The sequence below is a fragment of the Tamandua tetradactyla genome, chromosome 4, assembly GCF_023851605.1.
Source record: "Tamandua tetradactyla isolate mTamTet1 chromosome 4, mTamTet1.pri, whole genome shotgun sequence".
Classification (NCBI taxonomy): domain Eukaryota; kingdom Metazoa; phylum Chordata; class Mammalia; order Pilosa; family Myrmecophagidae; genus Tamandua; species Tamandua tetradactyla.
The window spans coordinates 109,755,078-109,774,177 of NC_135330.1; the positions used below are offsets into that span (position 1 = coordinate 109,755,078).

The 19,100-nt window shown below is 37.6% G+C and overlaps 2 protein-coding genes across 16 annotated transcripts in view; one reads left to right on the forward strand and one right to left on the reverse strand.

The window, feature by feature from the left end:
- The window catches only part of RCBTB2 (RCC1 and BTB domain containing protein 2), a 68,906-nt gene extending 59,910 nt beyond the window's left edge, over positions 1 to 8,996 (forward strand). For all 5 annotated transcript variants that reach the window (XM_077158232.1, XM_077158233.1, XM_077158235.1 and 2 more), the window contains 2 exons: positions 1,687 to 1,817; positions 7,746 to 8,996. In XM_077158232.1, the coding sequence (XP_077014347.1) occupies positions 1,687 to 1,817; positions 7,746 to 7,886 (272 nt within the window). In that variant the 3' untranslated portion in view covers positions 7,887 to 8,996. The remainder of the gene's footprint in view (positions 1 to 1,686; positions 1,818 to 7,745) is intronic.
- A 2,868-nt stretch (positions 8,997 to 11,864) lies between these two features.
- RB1 (RB transcriptional corepressor 1) overlaps positions 11,865 to 19,100 on the reverse strand; it is a 217,807-nt gene continuing 210,571 nt past the window's right edge. For 6 of the 11 annotated variants that reach the window (XM_077158224.1, XM_077158226.1, XM_077158225.1 and 3 more), the window contains one exon: positions 16,727 to 18,668. In XM_077158224.1, the coding sequence (XP_077014339.1) occupies positions 18,595 to 18,668 (74 nt within the window). In that variant the 3' untranslated portion in view covers positions 16,727 to 18,594. Of the gene's footprint in view, positions 18,685 to 19,100 lie in introns of all 11 variants that reach the window. The other 5 variants (XM_077158223.1, XM_077158222.1, XM_077158221.1 and 2 more) reach the window with 3 other exon arrangements.

Below are 19,100 nucleotides of genomic sequence, written 5' to 3' on the forward strand. Positions count from 1 at the left end.
ATCACATGCTTTGTAAATGTTGGATAGGGTAAAAGTGGAGAATGGACCCTCGGGTGAGGCCTGAGGAAGTCATTAGTGAGTATCACAGTGAGTGCTGGGGATGGAATCCTGCCTGGGGAAGCCTGAGGTGATAGGGTAGAGGCGGCTATGGGACCACTCCCTCCAGCAGTTTTGCTGTGGGGATGAGAAGTGAAATGGGATAGGTTGACAGCAGGCAGAAAGCCCATGATGGGTTTTTTCCCTCTGGTTTTAAAGATGGCACTGATGCACATGTAGATGCCATGGAAATGACCCAGGGGAGGAAGATGTTGGTAATGCAGGGCCAGGGGTACTTGGAGGGCACATTTTTTTTTTTGCATTAAAACCATTTTCACCATGCACCTATTTTTCAGCAGTTCATTGTTTGTCTGTTGTCTTTGCTTAGCTCGGCTTTGTTCTGGGGTAGAATCAAACCCTCTAAGTTGGCATGAGTCTTTAATTTTTTTAATTTTTAAAAATTTATTTATTTTATTTATGATATATAATCACATACAAACACAAACATTCTTATCATATGATCATTCTCTTCTTGTTATATAATAAATAACTCACACTATCATTACATAGTTGTATATTCATCATCATGATCATTTCTTAGAACATCTGCATCAATTCAGAAAAAGCAATAAAAAGAAAACAGAAAAATATTCATACATACCATACTCCTTACCCCTCCCCTTCACTGATCACCAGCATTTCAATCTACTAAATTTAACATTTGTTCCCCCTATTATTTATTTACTTTTAATCCATATGTTTTACTTGTCCATCGATAAGGTAGACAAAAGGAGCATCAGACACAAGGCTCTCACAACCACACAGTCACACAGCGACAGCCACATCATCATGTAGTTATCTTCAAGAAATATGGCCACCGGAGCACAGCTCCACATTTTCAGGCAGTTCCCTCCAGCCTCTCCATTACACCTTAACTAAACTGGTGATATCTATTTAATGCGTAAGAATAACCTCCAGGATAACCTCTGGACTCTGTTTGGAATCTCTCAGCCATTGACACTTTATTTTGTCTCATTTCACTCTTACCCCTTTTGGTCCAGAAGGTTTTCTCAATCCCTTGATGCTGAGTCTCAGCTCATTCTAGGATTTCTGTCTCATGTTGCCAGGAAGGTCCACACCCCTGGGAGTCATGTCCCATGTAGACGAGGAGGGCATTGAGTCTGCTTGCTGTGTCGGCTAAGAGGGGCCACATCTGAGCAACAAAAGAGGCTCTCCTGGGGGTGACTCTTAGGCCTAATTTTAAGTAGGCTTAGCCTATTCTTTGTGGGGTTAAGTTTCATATGAACAGACCCCAAGATTGGAGGATCAGCCTATAGCTTTGGTTGTCCCCACTGCCTGTGAGAATATCAAGAATTCTCCACTTGGGGAAGTTGAATTTTCCCCCTTTCTCACCATTCCCCCTAGGGGACTCTGCAAATACTTCCCTATTCACTGTTCAAATTGCTCTGGGATTTATCTGGGCATCACTCTGGACAAACCTACAAAATCTCATGGCCTAAGTCTTATTTCATGTGTACAGCCCTTCATTTATATAGGGATTGTATTCAAAATAATGTTAAAATCGTCTCTAAAGAGTTTAAATCAGGCTGCTTGAAATCACTCCCCCTGATCCATACCTCTTTCCACCAGGATTGCTAGATTTGGCCACATTTTACAGAGAAAATCGATTGAAAAAGCTCTGCCAACAAACTATCAAGCAAGGAATCTGTGAGGAAAATGCCATTGCGCTGCTCTCGGCCGCGGTGAAGTACGATGCTCAGGTAGGGAAAGCTGCTCCGGAGTCGCCAAACCTCCCATCCTTGTGACACCAACTGCAAGTTTGGGGGTCTCAAGACCACCCACAGGTTCAGTAATTTGCTGGAAGGACTCACAGAACTTGGAAAAGCTGTTAAATCATGGTTACAATTTATTACAGCACCAGAGTCCTGATGAAAATCAGCCAAGGGAAGAGGCATGTGGGGCAGGGCCCAGAAGTCAGCGGCAGGACGTCCCTCCCAGCAAAATAGTGCAGACGCTTCTCTATCCCCCAGCCTGGAGTTTTGCCAACTGGGGAGGCTCACCTGAGCCTTGGTGTCCAGGTGTTTTCCTGGGGCTCAGTCACGTAGGTACGGGCTGACTGCTTGGCTGACCTCAGTCTCCAGCCCCTCCAGAGATGGAGCTGATATCATGTGGCCACAGGCCCTGACCATAGACAGCGTTGTCAGCAAAGACCATCTGGCCTGGTGGCCATGCTTCTCAGGCAGAATGTTTCAGGGGTGCTGAGGTTACCTCCTCAGAACTGGGAGCAAAGGGCCAGAGCTTTCTTTGGGCAAGGTTATTCCTTTACTGTACATTGGCTTGGAAAGAATAAAGGTAGATGCCTGCTTCCTGCCTTAAACTGAAATAAACTCTAGGTAGACTAAAGATTTACTATAAAAAATTAAGTCACAAAATACTAGAAAAAGTGTAAATGAATCTTTATATTTATCTAATATATTTTTATAATGTTGGCATCAAAGGCAGAAATCGTAAAGGTGAGGATTGATAGATCTGGTTTCAAAAAAGATTTAAAAAAAGTTAAACATTGAAAAATAGAGAAATTAGAAGCTAAATGATACACTGGGAAAACTATTTGCAGCATACAGTGATATAAGTTCAACATAGTAATGCATAGTTCTTAAAAAGCAAAGAGAAAATATGAATAGTTCTATCAAATGAAATGGACCTGTGAACAAATGAATATCATAAATGAAAACAAGATGTTGAACTGGGCCTGTGTTTGTAGCGTGGGAAACTCGGGTGTTCTCTATGTTATATCACCCATGACGGTGACAGTTACAGGCAGGAGAGTCTTTCTGGAGGGAAATTCAGATATATTAAAGCATTAATGATGTGACACTTTAAGCAATTCACATATGGAAATTATCTTGAGGTAATCATGGATTTGGATAGAGATTTATCTTCGAAGATATTCCTTACACAGTAGATTGTTTAAGAAACTTCAATACTATTTTTATGCAGCTATTTAAGACACAGCATTAAGTAAAAAACTGATCTTATTTTTAATTTTTAAAACAAGTATAAATATCTGAATCAAAAACCCTGAAATTTCTTGTTTACATAAAAAAAAAAGGACTGAAAAATGTGGCTGATAGTTATTTCTGGATGATGGGATTATGGATGGTTTTTATTTTCTTCTCTGTGCTTGTTTGTATTTTCTGAACTCTCTACAGTGACAATGTATTGTTGTAATAATAAAGAAAGGAAAGAAAACCTTTCTTAGAGCTAAATCTTTAGGAAACAGGCATCACTTCTTGGGTTATCAGTCAATTTCCTTTTAGTATAAGGATATCCTCTCCTTTGGTCAAAAAACAGGGACATTTTAGTTGTGAGTGGAAGAAGGTTATAACTTTTTTCTGCTTTTATAAATAATAAAATGCTTATTAAAGAAAATTTGGAAAGTACAAAACATAAGAGGAAGGAAATGACTCATCAACCAGAGAACACTGACGTTTTCATATAGCTCCTTCTGAGTGTTTTCTAGGTTACATGCATGTGTATATGTCTAAATACTTGAAATCCACATTGTTTTCACTTAACATTTAAGAAAATCTGAAAAGAAAACTTTTAATGACTTCATAATAACCCACCTTGAGGCACTGACATTAAAAACAAAGAGGAGGGCAGTGCGATGGTGGCTCAGTGGCAGATTTCCTGCTTGCCATGCCATGCCAGAGATCCAGGTTTGGGGTTCCATTCCCGGTACGTGCCCATGTTAAAAAAAAAAGAACAAAGAATAATAATGAGATAAACCAGAAAGTATTGGGAAGGAAGGAGTCATCAGCCATGTCTGATGCTCCCTTGTCAAGCTGAGAGCTGAGAACTGATTGGGTCTGGCATGGAGAGCACCAGGGCAAGCTCAGCAGGAGGCTTCAACACTGACAGAGCCAAGGCCAGGTGGAGAGTGGAAGCAGAGGAATGAATTTGAGATGGGAACACAGACAACTTTTCAGGTAATTTTAGTATAAATTTATAAAGTGCAGTAGAACAGGAGGTGGTTGGAGAGGTGTATGAGGTAAAAAGTATTGTTAACTCTATTCAGATGGGAGAAATTGAAGCTGGTGCAGGTGATCTAGTGAAGGGGGTGAGGGCTGGTGCTGCAGGAGAAGAGGGAGCAGGTATGTCCTAGAGTATGCGGAGCCAGTAGGACTTAGCAAAAGGAGAGAGGGGGTTGATTTTCATAGGATTGTGGGCCATTTGTCCAGGAACAGGCAAGAAGGTAAGAGTGCATAGGCATATGCAGGAAGGTGAGGTGAGGTGGTGGTGAGAGCTTGAGGAGGCTTTCTTAGGAGTGCTTCTATCTTCTCACTGAATAGAAGTAATTAGCTTAGAGAGAGGAGGTGTTGGGGCAGGAGAATGGGAGACTTCCTGGACAGGAAATGGGGGACTGCAGGGTAGAACTAAAGGCCTAATTTGAACTATCATGTTTAATTGATAACAAGATTGAACTTTATTACATAAAGCAATAGCATTTTTTTAAAAGTATAATATAGCGTATATACAAAGCAAAGAAATAAAAAAGCAGTAGCTTTCAAAGCACTCTTCAACAAGTCGTTACAGGATAGATCCTAGAGGTTGTCATGGGCTACATATGATCCTCTCATATTTTTCATTCTAGCTGCTCCAGAATATAGGAAGCTTGAGGGCTTAAATACTTTTTATCATCACAATCGATTTTTTTCCTTCTATTTTTTTGTAAACAATAACATATATACAAAAAAGCTATAAATTTCCAAGCACAGCACCACAATTAGTTGTAGAATATATTTCAGACTTTGACATGGGTTACAATTTCACAATTTTAGGTTTTTACTTCTAGCTGCTCTAAAATGCTGGAGATTAAAAGAGATATCAATTTAATGATTCAGCATTCATATTCATTTGTTAAGTCCTATCTTCTATGTATAATTCCACCATCATCTTTGATTTTTCCATACCTCTCATTGGTGTTGTTTGGGCTATGGCAATTCTAAATTTTTGATATTGGAAGGGTCTGTCACTGTTATGGGGTAGGGAGATGGAACTATCTGATGTTCTGGAGAGGCTGGGCTAGGTTTCAGGACTTATCTGGACCAGGGACTCATCTAGAGGTTGTAGGTTTCTGGCAAGTTACTCTAGTGCCTGGAACCCTTGTGGAATCTTAGGTGATCTTTAGGATTGGCTGGAATGGCCCTAGTTGGGTGTTGGCAGGTTATGATACGTAGCAAGGTCTACCTGAAGCTTCCGTAAGAGCAACCTCCAGAGTAGCCTCTCGACTCTATTTGAACTCTCTCTGCCACTGATACTTTATTAATTACACTTCTTTTCCCCCATTTGGTCAGGATATAATTGTTGATCCCACAGTGCCAGGTCTGGATTCATCCCTAGGAGTCCTCTCTCACATCGCCAGGGAAAAGTAATAGCATTTTAAGTAGAGATAATTATTTTACCAAAAAATAATGGGGGCTTTGTATACCGATGGACTTTTATAAGCCAATACTTCTTTCTGCCCAGATGTAGAATCATAGAGGCTCTTTCCAGTTTCTGTCTTTATTTCATAAATATAGAAAGGCCTTATTCAGGAAAAGTAAAGAAGGGAGGGTGGGTCCAAGTGGTAACTTCTTGTGGCCCTTTTGTTCTCCCATTAATTACCATTTTACTGAAACTGTTCAGAGTTGTGGGACTTCAAACTGCCTAGTCATCTAACTGTAGAGACGTGCTTGGTGGAGGTGTGAGTCTCCCCATTCCTCTCTGTAGAATTCAGCCCAAGAATCTGGTCTCTATCTTGTTCACTTTCAGATGCTGTAGGCCCCCCCCAATAAAGTCATTTCTAAATATTTAAACAAGGGTCCATAATTTTAAATGGACAATGATGATATTCAGCACATATTAATGAAGTACATTCGTAATATGTTGTGATACATGTAATGGTATTGTGTGGGTGTGTGGAGTTTGATCTGTTTTTATTGTTTAGACTCCTGTGGAACTGAGTCTTTCACCTGCTGGTTTGACCCTAGAGGTCTGCTCAGCTGTGTTCAGGGATAGAGTAAGTGGGTTTTCCTATTTATTCGTGTAGTTTGTTTTTTTACTTAGAAATGTACCATGTATGTGTGTGCACATTGGCATGGGTTATCAGTATTGCTAATTTTTCAGTCCATTTCTTCATCTGCAACATTTGCTGTAAGTTATAATTCTCCAAAAAAGAAAGGATTTAGTATGTAATGTGCATATGTAATTGTTTGGAAGTTATTTGACTTTACTTTTATCAACTAGCTACCACAACACAGAGAAGAAACCTTTAAAAACTGACTTGTCCACACCTGCAAGAGTGTGGACAAAACTGACTTGTCCACACCTTCCAGGAGTTCTTGGAAGGCTGACCTCACTAATCCTAATTTCTCTGGGGCCAGAAAAGCATCTGGCCACCTTCATTCTCATTCTGTTTGACAGTTAGAATGAAGAGGATTATTACAGGCTTTTTATTTGACCCAAAGTGCATTACAGTAAGCCAGAAAAAGCCAATCTGGATTTTTTCTTACCAGAGAGCCTTGAAAGTCATGCTTTCTTAAAAGCATTTTCTGTTACACTGAAGGCATGTATAGTACAATGAATTCTGTTTTCATTTGCTAAAGCTGATGAAATGCAATATACCAAAACTGGGTTGGCTTTTACAATGGGGATATATTAACTTACAAATTACAGTTCTAAAGCTGTGAAAATGTCAAATCATGGCATCAACAAGATGATACCTTCTCCCTGAAGACAGGCTCCTGGAAATCCTCAGCTCTTCTGTGACGTGGTTGAGCACATGGTGATGTCTGCTTGTCTCTCCCTCTGTCTCAGTTTTGTTGCTTCCAGCTTCGGTGGCCTCCACTCTGTTTCTGTAGTTTCTCTCTGTTTTCTCTGTGTCCTCTCTCAGCTTCTCTGGCTTTTCTTCTTGAGCTTCTGTGTCTTTTTTTTCTCTAAGCTTCTCTGAATTTCATCTCATAAAGGACTCCAGTAAGATGATGACGACTCACCTGGGCCAGGCCTCGACGGAAATAACCTAATTAAAGTGTCGCGTCCACACTGAGGCTACAGCCACGGGAAAGAATTCGCTTTAAGAATATGATCTTCTCTGGGGTCCATAAAAACTCCAAACCATCACAAATTCCAACCACCTTAGTCATTGTCTTCTTGTAAAGGAAGAAAAAGCAGTGGTCTGTGAATGATTTAAGAGTAGTTTTCCAGCATTACCAACACTTTCTTATGGCATACTCTTTTCTTCCACCAACTTTCTATAAAAGCACAAAGGGGAATATAAAAGGGGAATGTAGGGCTTTTAGAAGATACTGAAGAAATAATGAACAGTACAAATACTGTCAGTAGAAAAGTACAGGAAGGCCTAACTTTGGGCATCTATCTCTGGGAAAAGAAGGGAAGAGTCTTTGTATTGGTTGATGTGGAGTAACTTTAACTTTTTACTGTGTTGTTTAAATTGCTACAAGTTTGGATTAAGGAGGTTATGTAGTCTTTATAACTGTTCTTCAGGTGTTACCATACTGACCTTTCCTCTTACAGGACAGCAAAGCCATTTTCTTGCCTACTTGTTCAAGGAGTTTTTATGCCATGTTGCATTGCATTGCAAAGTACTAATTTGTTAAATCATTTGTTGTTGTTGTTATTTCTAGGATTTAGAAGAATTCTGCTTCAGATTTTGCATAAACCATTTGACTGTAGTAACACAGAGTTCAGGATTTGCGGAAATGGACCACGATCTCCTGAAGAACTTTATCAGTAAAGCAAGCAGAGTTGGAGCCTTTAAAAATTGATCACCACGTGCAGGAAAGAATTCCTGAGACTTTCCATTTTCTCTACAAAAGCCACAGAAGAGTAACCTCTCTTTAATAGTACCTATGATGAGCTTGTTAAGCTACATTTTGCTGAATGCTCATGTTCTGTCAAAAGAAATGCTGGTCAGTCTTCTCCATCTGCCTAAACAGAAAAGTGTTAAATGCTCTGATCAGATGACTAAGTGTAAGGAAAAAATTCAATGTTGTACTATATTTATCATTTCCTATTTTAAGTCACTTAAGTTGGACACCTTTGATACATTGATTTCAATATATATTATTCTGACCAGATGTCCCACTATTTAACTGCTGACATCACTCGGATTGCCTGATAAGGAAGGTGGGCATTGTCAGAGACAGCATCCAGAGGGGCCTAGCAAATGGGAGGCATGCAGTTAATTTATTATAAATCTTAACTGTGTCCTGAGAACTTTATTTGTGGGATACTAGTAAAGGAATAACTTGTACAAAATGAATTTTAAACTGTCTTTAATTAAAGGTTCAGATTCCTCTGGTACATTGTTCTGAAAAAGAGTGGCATAATTTAGAGCATTAATTAGAATTCACAAAAGGCCTTGGCAATTAAAGGCCCAAGGGTGAATTTTAATTTTCCATTTCCTCTAAGTCTTTAATTTCTCATGTGGATTACTGTATAGCAAGTACCACTGTCTTTGAATGAATGCTTCTTCTGAGCTCATCTGCCTTACATGATTGTATAACGTTTTTGCTTTTCTTTGTGTTGAGAGATTTGCCTCTGTAAATGATTGTATGTTTTTCTGGTAGCTGACTGTTGTGTCACTATAAAACAGGTCTCTTAATCTGGTATCAGTGTAACTCTAAAGTACTATCTGAAAAGGAATTAATACTTTAATTACAAGGAGAGCATTCTTATGGGATAAATTTATACTTTTTAGATCAAAACAAGTTATCCAACTTCAAGAGAAACTGGAATGGGGTGATGTATTGTCAGATTCTTCTAATATGTATTTCACAATATATTATGTAAAGAAAACCTTTTCAAGTTTAGCAACCTTGTCCTGATGCTGAACTATTTGATAATAAAAGCTTATTTGCAGATAATAGAACAAATGTCACTTTTTTATCCCCAGGATAAAAAAAGCAAAGTTATAAATAGCAGTCTTATGTCTCCTAGATGTTCATTAATTTGATATAACCTTTTTTTTTTTAAAGCTCACTAAAGCCCACCCTAAAACACAAAAGGCTCATAAACAACTTCATTATTTTACATCTTATTGCTATGACTGTTTTTTATGGTGAGATCACTTGGACAAAGTGTTTATCCTTGCCATATCTTTTATGGCTGAAGCAAAGGAGTCTGAATGGATCTACTTCTAAATCAGAATCAGGGTCTTATTCAGTAACTTATTGATTTGAAAGTAAGCCATATACCATTTGTTTCTTTTTTTAAATTTTTTGGTAGATTTGCTGTGCATTTACCAAAGAAACATTTAGACATGGGAATTACCTAGAGCTATTTGTTCATACATCCATGGCCTTCATTTCTTTGACCTCTCTTCCTTTCCTTCCTATGCTAGTTGTAACTGACTGGGCCAGGTTTCCAAAACCTTGTCTTCCTTTTCCTGCCAATTTCTGACAAGGGCTTCTAAGGGTCCTCAATGTCTTTCTTTTATGAATCCATTTCATGTAAAAATTGGAAACTCAAAAGGGAACAAGTAAGTCGACATAGGGCTGAGCTATGGACTGCCTTTCACCACACTCTGCAATGGGTTAATAGCTATACCTGCCAGAGTACAAGTTAGCAGGGAAGGTTGGGTGGATTTTATCCATATTTTCTTTCTAAACGTTCTTAGGTTTTAAATGTGCACTAATATATATCACAGTGCTTTTTACATCTGGGCACAACAGAATAAGCTATGAACCTTTTACAAAAATACAGATTCAGAGATTCTAATTCAGTATATTTAAAAAGTTCCTCCACAAGTAAAAAAAAAGATATCACTGGAGGCACCATTTCCTGTGGACTCTTTGATACTTCAAGACCTCTTGCACTAGCATTCTGGAAAAAAAAAAAGAATTTACTTTACTAGAACAACTTGTTCACTTTTCAGAAATGATTGGAATTTGGACAACATTTAACTTAAGCTTCAAGCAGCTTTTTATGAGTTTGTAGCAATCCGGTGCAGTAACTGTGCCATTTCCTATTTTAAATGGCTTCTATAGAAAATTAACAACTCAGTTATTCAACTAGCAGGATTCTACAATGATACATCTAGTGAAAGTAGACTTAATTAACTTATTTATTTCTATTTTATGTTTCACTGAGAAAAAATTTCCATCTCATTTCAGCTGCTTTATTTATCTTTTGCTATGAGACTTTGCATGGATTTAAAAAAAAAATTTTTTTTTAATTTTTTACTTTGAAGAGTGAGGTTAGGCATTCTTACTGTAGAACTGTACAGGGTTATACACTAGCTTTCTTCCCTGCATTATATGTAGGAGTGTAGTACAGTGCTTTTATCTGTAGCATTGAAACCGTTTTTTTAATTTTTCATTTTTCAAGAACAGTTTCTGCTTCATTACTACTAATATTTATACACATCATTACTACTAATATTATTGAAGTAAGTAATTAAAAATATAACCAAGTGCCTAAGTCTTTCAGCTGATGTACTAGATATTAAATTTTCCTAGGTTATGCAGAATCATTTTTACAATTTTGATAAATTATGCACTAACGTAATGGCAGTTTTTTAAATGCAGGTTTAAGCCTGTACATTACTGAATCTGATGACTTGGCAAAAGAATCAGGTGCTTTCAGCTTTCTTGAGAGAACCCTGTATGTAGCGTTTGCACTGACCAACAAGATGGTTTTGTTGGATTTTTAATTTAAACTAATTAATTTAGATGCTCTCTACATTATTTTGGTTAAATACTGTTTATTTAAATAAGAAAAAAAAAAGCTCCACAAGTAATTTTGATGTTCAGACAAACATGAAATCTGCTGGGTTGGCCCTTAAAACTTGTGTCTCCAAACAATTTGGAAGTAGAGCTTGTTTTAGAGCAGTGTTAGAGGGATGGCAGATGAGTCTCTAGTGTCCTGTACGTAGCTGTGTTGAATATATCCACCTGAATAAAATGCTTTCCTCCGACTTTCGAAGATAAGATTGCCATCTACAGTCCTGTGGGAGGGGTAAGAGCACTTTATTTCTTGGAGACCTTTCTAACAGATGACTGTTGACAGAGCCTCAGAAACCCTGTCGGGCAGTTAGCAATATGTGAGAGAAAAGGTACATTACATTTTCAAGATGACACTATACCAGAAATCAAGTTTATCTTAGAAATTCAACTTTGTTTCTCCTCTGCTCCCACAAGGAAATGCCAGTGGTTTAGTGCTTCCAATCTAGCTTTATCCTAAGTTAACAGGGAATGAAGTAGTGGCTCCACTTGCCAATAGATATTTGTGAAGACTTCATTTAATGTATCTTAAAAAGCAAAAGTTAAGAATGTTAAATACTTTGTTTAGCTTAGAGCTAGTATAAATTACTAGTTGTTCTGCACCATAACATGGCGAGTTTTATGTAGAAGTAGAATTCTTTCCCAACCTACACCAGTAATAATGAAAATAAAGCAACTACGAACTACATAACCTTGTCTGTCTTAGCCCTCCTTCATGCTGCTATCGCAACAAACAGGTTGGGAGGACTATAAAGAGAAAAGACAAATCATACCTTTCTGTTATTTTTTTCTATAACCTTTTATTGTGATAACATACATACAACTCAAAATTTCCCATCTTAACCATAATTCAGTGATACTGATTACATTCACAGTGTGTGATACCACCACCACCATCCATTACCGAAACTTTTCCATCATCCCAAAGAAAAACTGTGCACCCATTAAGCATTAACTCCCCATTCACTGCAACTGTCCACCCTCCAGCCCTCCCCCACCCCCTCCCCTGGTAACCTGTAATCTGCCTTCTGCATATTCTAGGTATCTCATATAAGTGATGTCATACAATATTTGTTCTTTTGTGTCTGGATTTTTTCACTTAAAATGATCTTTTCAAGATTCATCCATGCCTTAGCATGTAACAGTACAAAAATCATTCTATTTTACAGCTGAATAATATTCCATTGATTTTTCCATTTCCATTCATCCACTGCTGGACTTGGGTGACTTCCACCTTTTGGCTACTGTTGAGTAATGTTGTTGTGAACATCGGTCTACAGATAATCTGTTCGAATCCCTGCCTTCCATTCTTTTGAGTAAATACCTAGAAGAGGATTGCCAGGCCATGTGGCAATTCTATTTTCACTTTTTTGAAGAACTATCAGACTTTTCCACTGTGGCTTTACCGTTTTACAATCCTACCACTTCCTGTCATTTTTAATTCAATCTTTACCAAAAAATAAAAACAATTTGAGTATTCAAGAACCATGCTGATTTTCTCTCAATAAATACAATTAAAACAGTAACATTTTCTGTTTAGGGATTTACTGATGTTGGTCCCTGGAATAAATTTAAACTTTAATATTAAATTATCATTATCACATACATCAATACTAAATTTTACAAGTGTAGTCCCCAAATAATGTACATAGAAAAGGATTTATGAGAATAAATGACTATCCCAGCTTCATGTTAAAAGAGTTTGTTTTAAGGCCCCTTGAGGGACTGGGGAAAAATATGGAAATATTAAACTTCCCCACCTCAGGAATTCCCAATATTCTTGCAAGCATTAGGGACTCCCAAATCAATAAGTTAAGTCCTCGATTTGAGGGCTTGCCCTTATGAAATTTATTTCTTAGTAGAGAAACTAAGCCTACTTAAAATTATGCCTAAGAGTCACCCCAGAGAACCTCTTTTGTTGCTTAGAAGTAGCCCCTCTAAGCCAAGTCTGAAGGTGAACCCACTGCCATCTCCTCTACATGAGCTATGACTCTGAGGGGTGTAAATCCCCCTCACAATGTGGGACATGACTCCCAGGGGTGTAAATCCCCCTCACAATGTGGGACATGACTCCCAGGGGTGTAAATCCCCCTCACAATGTGGGACATGACTCCCAGGGATGAGCCTGGACCTGGCATCAAGTGACTGAGAAAGCCTTATTCATGAAAAGGGGGGAAAATAAATACAACAAAACAACGTTTCAGTGGCTGAGAGATTTCAAATATAGTTGAGCAGTCAATCTGAAGGTTATTCTTATGCATTATATAGATATTCCTTTTTAGCTTCTAGTGTATAAGAATAGCTAGAAGGAAATATCTGAACCTGCTCAACTGTAATCCAGTAGATTAGATTCTTGATGATTACATAACTATATAGTTTTTTCTGAGTGACCAAGTGATTGTGAAAACTTTGTGATTAACATTCCCTTTATCCAGTGTTTGGACAAATGAGTAATAAAGACACAAATGAATAATGGGGGTGGGGATAAGAGGTATGGGATGTTCTAGGTATTCTTTATTGGCATTTTTTCTTCTTGGAATAATGAAAATGATCTAAAATTTTGTGGTAATGAATGTACAACTATATGATGATACTATGAACCATTGACTATACTTTGGATGGGTTATTTTGTGTGCGAATATATCTCAATAAAATTGCATTTTAAAAAGTTTGTTTTAATCCCATTTAGACATATAGAGTGTTACTATATTATATTTAAGAAGCAATACTTGTGATAGAAACTTACTATTTCTAGAAGGTTTCCAGTTGTCATGTAAAATATCTATTTAGCCCAAAGGAAAATCCCCCTGAATCCTTATCAATGTTGCGTACAGTATACTGCCCCTAACAGGATGAACAGATACGTGTTCCTAAACTAGGTTTTATAAAATCATCCAGATGGTAACAAAAGTAGAATGTAGTTTTTTTTTTTTTTTACTGTTTAGATGGGAAAATTAGTAAAAGTAAATAACTACACGAATAAGAGTAAATTTCATCAATGGCATACTGAAATAATCCCCAGAAATGATAAATTTTCTATCATTCCAACTAAAACTTTCCAGTCTTAAAGACAGACTGGTTTTGACTTGGCCTAAGAGACTGTGCTTCAGTTTGCTAAAGCTAATGAAATGCAATATACCAGAAATGGGTTCTACCGTGGGGGGTTATTGATTTACAAGCTTACAGTTCTCAGGTCATGAAAATATCCAAATCAAGGCATCAACAGGCGATGCTTTCTCCCTGAAGACCAGTTACCGGTGATCTGCAGCTCCTCTGTCACATGGCCAGGCACATGGCAATATCTGCCAGTCTTTCCCCTCTCTCCTGGGTTTTGTTGCTTCCAGCTTGAGTGGCTTCCTCTCCGTTTTCTGTGTGTCCTCTCTCAGTTTCGCTGGCTTTCCTCTCAGAGCTTCTCTGGGGCTTTTTTCTATTTCTCTCTCCATATTCATCCCGTTTACATAGTACTCCAGTAAGATGATTAAGACCCACCTGGGGCAGGCCTCAGCTGACCTAACCTAATCAAAAGGTCCCACCCACAATAGGTCTACACCCACAGGAATGGATTAACTTTAAGAACATAATCTTTGCTAGGGTACATACAACTTCAGACCATCAGACTGCATTCCATTTATCAGCCCAGCCAACATAAATACATCCTATTGAGAGGCAGGCCTGCTGCTTTTCCTAACCTATTCCCTTTATCTGCTTTCCTTCTTTCAGGAAGAAGCATACTGTTGGTCCAGAAGGAAAAATCTTATTACTTAAACTCAAGGTAATCCCTTATTTGAAACGCTTAGGGCCAGATGTATTTTATATATTTTTTGGAGTTTAAAATGGTAATATGGTAGATACAGCACCTCAGCAGAGCATGAGTTAGTGTTCAATAATCAAACGTATTAATATTTCTGCAGTGAAAGAAGGATACACTAAGTGGGATAAATGGAGATTATAAATAGTTCTATGCCACTGTTCTAGTTTGCTAGTTGCTGGAATGCAATATACCAGAAATGGAATGGCTTTTAAAAAGGGGAATTTAATAAATTGCTAGTTTACAGTTCTAAGGCTGAGATAATGTCCCAATTAAAGCAAGTCTATAGAAATGTCTAATCAAAGGCATCCATGGAAAGATACCTTGGTTTAAGAAGGCTGATGAAGTTCAGGGTTTCTCTCCCAAGTAAGAAGGCACATAGTGAACACAGTCAGGGTTTCTATTTCATCTGGAAAGGCACATGGTAAAAACGGCAGCATCTGCTAGCTTTCTCTCCTGGCTTCCTGTTTCATGAAGTTCCCTGGGAGGCATTTTCCTTCTTCATTTCCAAAGGTTGCTGGCTGGTGGACTCTCTGCTTCTTGTGGCTATGTTGTTCTGCTCTCTCAGAATCTCTCGGCTTTCTCCAAAATATTTCCTCTTTTACAGGATTCCAGTAAACTAATCAAGTCTCACCCAAATGCGTGGAGACACATCTCTATCTAATCAAGTTTAATACCCACATTGATTGAGTCACAACAGGGAAATGATCTAATTAAAGTTTCAAACATACAGTACTGAATAGGGATTAGAAGAAACAGTTGCTCTCACAAGATTGCTTAGAATTAAAATATGGCTTTTCTAGGGTACATAAATCCTTTCAAACCACAGCTACAAGCAAACTTACAGAACCACTTGGTTTGCAAAATTTTTGGACTTTAGAATTACAGATAAAGGGCTGTGGTCTTGTAATATGTATTTTAAGGGTGGCAAGGAGGAAAGGCCTTTAATATAAACTTTAAATTCTATAAAAAGGGATACTTGGTCCTCCATTCCTTTTCTGACAACTTTCCATTTGACTGTGACTTCCTTACCATTCTTCAAACACAGTAAATAAGCACACCCTCCCCAGAGCCTTGACTTCTCCTCTCTGGCATGCTTGGCCCCTGTCAATACATGCTTACTCTCTCACCTCTGTCAGGTGTGTGTTGGAATATCACTTTAATGAATTCTTCCCTGACAACCACATTTTAAACTCCCTTCCCTGACAGCATTCTCTGTTGTCTGCTTTATTTTTCTCCAGTACTTAACACAATCTGATATATTATGTATTTTCCCATTTTACTTGCTTGCTCTCTTTCCCTGCAATTAGATAGTTCCATGAGAATGTGGATATTAGCTGTATGTATTCATTGTTGTATCTCTAGCACTTGAAACTGTGCCTGGAACATGGCAGAACTTGGTAAATGTTTGAATGAATTAAAAAAAAATGTGTGTGCATATACACCCACATACATATATGTATGTATGTATCTAGCCATATATATCTAGCCTTGGGGATGGCTAGATGAGCAATAAGCAAGTCAAATAAGGCAACTTTAGATGATGATAAATGCTACGCAGTTTTGAAGAATGATCCAAAACACAAGGCTGGTTGGAGAAGGCCTCTGAGCTGAGCCCTGAAGGACAGGAAGGGTCTGGCTTTGCAAAATTATGGGGAAAGAATTTTCCAGGCAAAAGGAACAGCAAAGTCCTTCCAGCATGAGTCAAGAACAGGCTTGGCATGTAAAGGAAAAATTCAATGAGACTAAAGCAATAGTGTGCAAGGGGGAGAGTAGTACAAGATGAGCAGGGATAAGTAGGTAGGACCAGAGCGTCTTGTACTCAGGCCATGAGAAGGAGTCACTTTCAAGCAAAGGAGACTATAACCAATTTGGATGGGAAAGACCAGGCTAGTAGTGGTGGGGTGAGTAGGTATTAAGAATTCTATAGGTAGGCAGTGAGAGCTTTGACCTCAGTGAAGAGGTCAGAACTGGAGAAATAAATTTGGGAATCATCAGCATAAAAATCCATTTAAAGGACAAGAAAGAATGAGATCATATTTGGAGAGTTTAGATGTAGAAAAATACATTAGTGCACTAAACGCAAAGACCACAATCAGAACACCAAGACACTTAACAACTAATTTATTTAAAATAGGTGAATTAGTAATTGTAGAAAATAGTAACATAGCAATTTTTACATAAACAGTTTTTAACCACTACAAAAAAGCAATAAAGCGACATCGGAAGCCTTATTTTAAAAATCTCAATACACAATCTCTGGATTTCCTAAAATTCTGTGAGCTTATTAGCAAAAGACCTAGAAATATGGTAAGTCCTTGACCCAAATGCTAAATGACCTGTATGATATTCATGCAAAAGTTAATGAGGAAATGGGGTATAGCTTTCTAATGCCTTTGTTAACAAGAAAACTGTCAAAATAATAAATTTGAAACTGAATTGATCATATAATAATATTTTGTTTTCTAACAAAGACCAGATCACTTTTTAAAAAGAACTCTGGATTTAGACAAAGGGATTTTCCTAAAAGCTAGTTGATGCTACCTTAATTTTAAATACCACTTATTTAAAATTATACCATCTCTAAATAAGTTAATCACATAAGATAGTTTAAATATACCTTCAGTGAAAAAGGGGTGGGGGGTGGGGGGTGGGGGGTGGGGAGGGAAATACCTCTTTTCCTAATGTAGCTATGTTAATTTGAAGCTTTTTCACAAAATCAGATCCAAATAATAATGCCTAACCCACAATGACCTTTGATTACTCATAATTTTGGACTGGAAATAATCTGGCTTTGAATGTGCCAATGTTAGACCATACTGGCTATAAAAAAGACAAAAGATAAGTAGACAACTGCCAGTTCAAAAGACACTTGTAAGATGTACTATTTATTCCAGAGAAAACACAAACCTCCCCAAATTTAGGAGGGCGGAATAATTGTTAAAAGATGCAATTAGATAAATCTCTAAGAAAAAAAGTTAAGGCTCCTATAGTTAACAGTCCTATATAAACAGTTTGTTTATAGAGTAAAATTAATTGGTATCTTGATTCCTCAGGACCCAGAAATATTAGAAAGTGCACTTGGAATATACTATATTAAGGTCCTCTGTAGCAAAGCTCTAACTGGAACACTTTCCTTTTTCAAGTACTAGATGGGTATTTTACAAATTCAGTGATCTGAATGTATAAAAACCAAGAGTTCTATTATAACCCTCATTTGAAAGTATGAGTTGGATGAAGAATAAAAGTTCTGAGGTATGAAATCTGTGTCAGTAGTATGACAGTATCATATGTTTATACCTTGCTTTCTTCTTGTACTTAAAAGCTAAAAGTTATAAAGCAAGCACACAATACATCAGATCCCAAGAGTAAAGTAAAATCTAAGGTGTAAAAATCAGTAATTGCCATTTTCTTTCTAGTTTCTAATATGTCTTAGCAGAAGAATTCAGGAGAATTTGGTGAGGCAGCTAGCCAAATTGAATTTGGAAGACAGGACACATTGTCTAAGGGTGTTTATGCTAAATAAGAAAAAAACCACGCATATCATATAAATTAATAAAAACAGTAGCAAAACATCACAAAAATGCTATAAAAGAAGGCATGGGTTGTCAAGACTCTTATTTTGGGGCATTTTCCCCATTTGTAAAGCAAAGCAATTCTACTTTGGAAACGGAACAATCTGCTACAATTTTTTAAATGGCAGGATATACAAAAGATTTTCAATCTTGTACAATAACAAATTATAAACTATTGATTACAACACTGCAAGTGGCTTAGGACTCACACATACAGAAATTAGCATCTGGACACCATACCCACAAAAACAGCCGCAGATGTGGATTAAACATGGCTGTAAACAGAGCCCAGCAAAGTTAGGCAGTCAGCTCTGTGAGGGACATCGAAGCCAGAGGCATACACAGGGCCGCCAAAGTCCTGGGATCCTCACTTTTCCCCTTTGTTTGAGGTATCCATGCTCTCATTCATTTTCTGCTTTTGCATTCGTGTTCGAGTAGATGCTGGAAAAAGGAAGAACTGTTAAAAGCACTGACGGTGCTGGGTAAAATGGTATGGGACTGCCACGTTACATTATGCTCATGGAACTCAGGGCCTTTCAAGTAGTAGTTTACAAATGTGTGTTTTTATTTTTAATCATTTATAGCTATCAATAAATTTTTTCTGAGCATGTACCACCAAAATATTTATGTATGTATAAATTATATGCATATAAATTGAATGAATATAAGACACACATTCCCAAAGCTGAAATTAAAGAGTGGAGATAAAAATAAATAGAAATTCTGACATTTTCTTTATGTACCCCGAAAGATGACTTGCACATTCCTGGGGTATAAACACCCCACTTTGTAGACCACTGTTCCAAAGATGATGAGGTTGAGTTTGGGATGCACATGAGCAGACTAGAATGCTGGCTGGCCCAGACTGCTTCT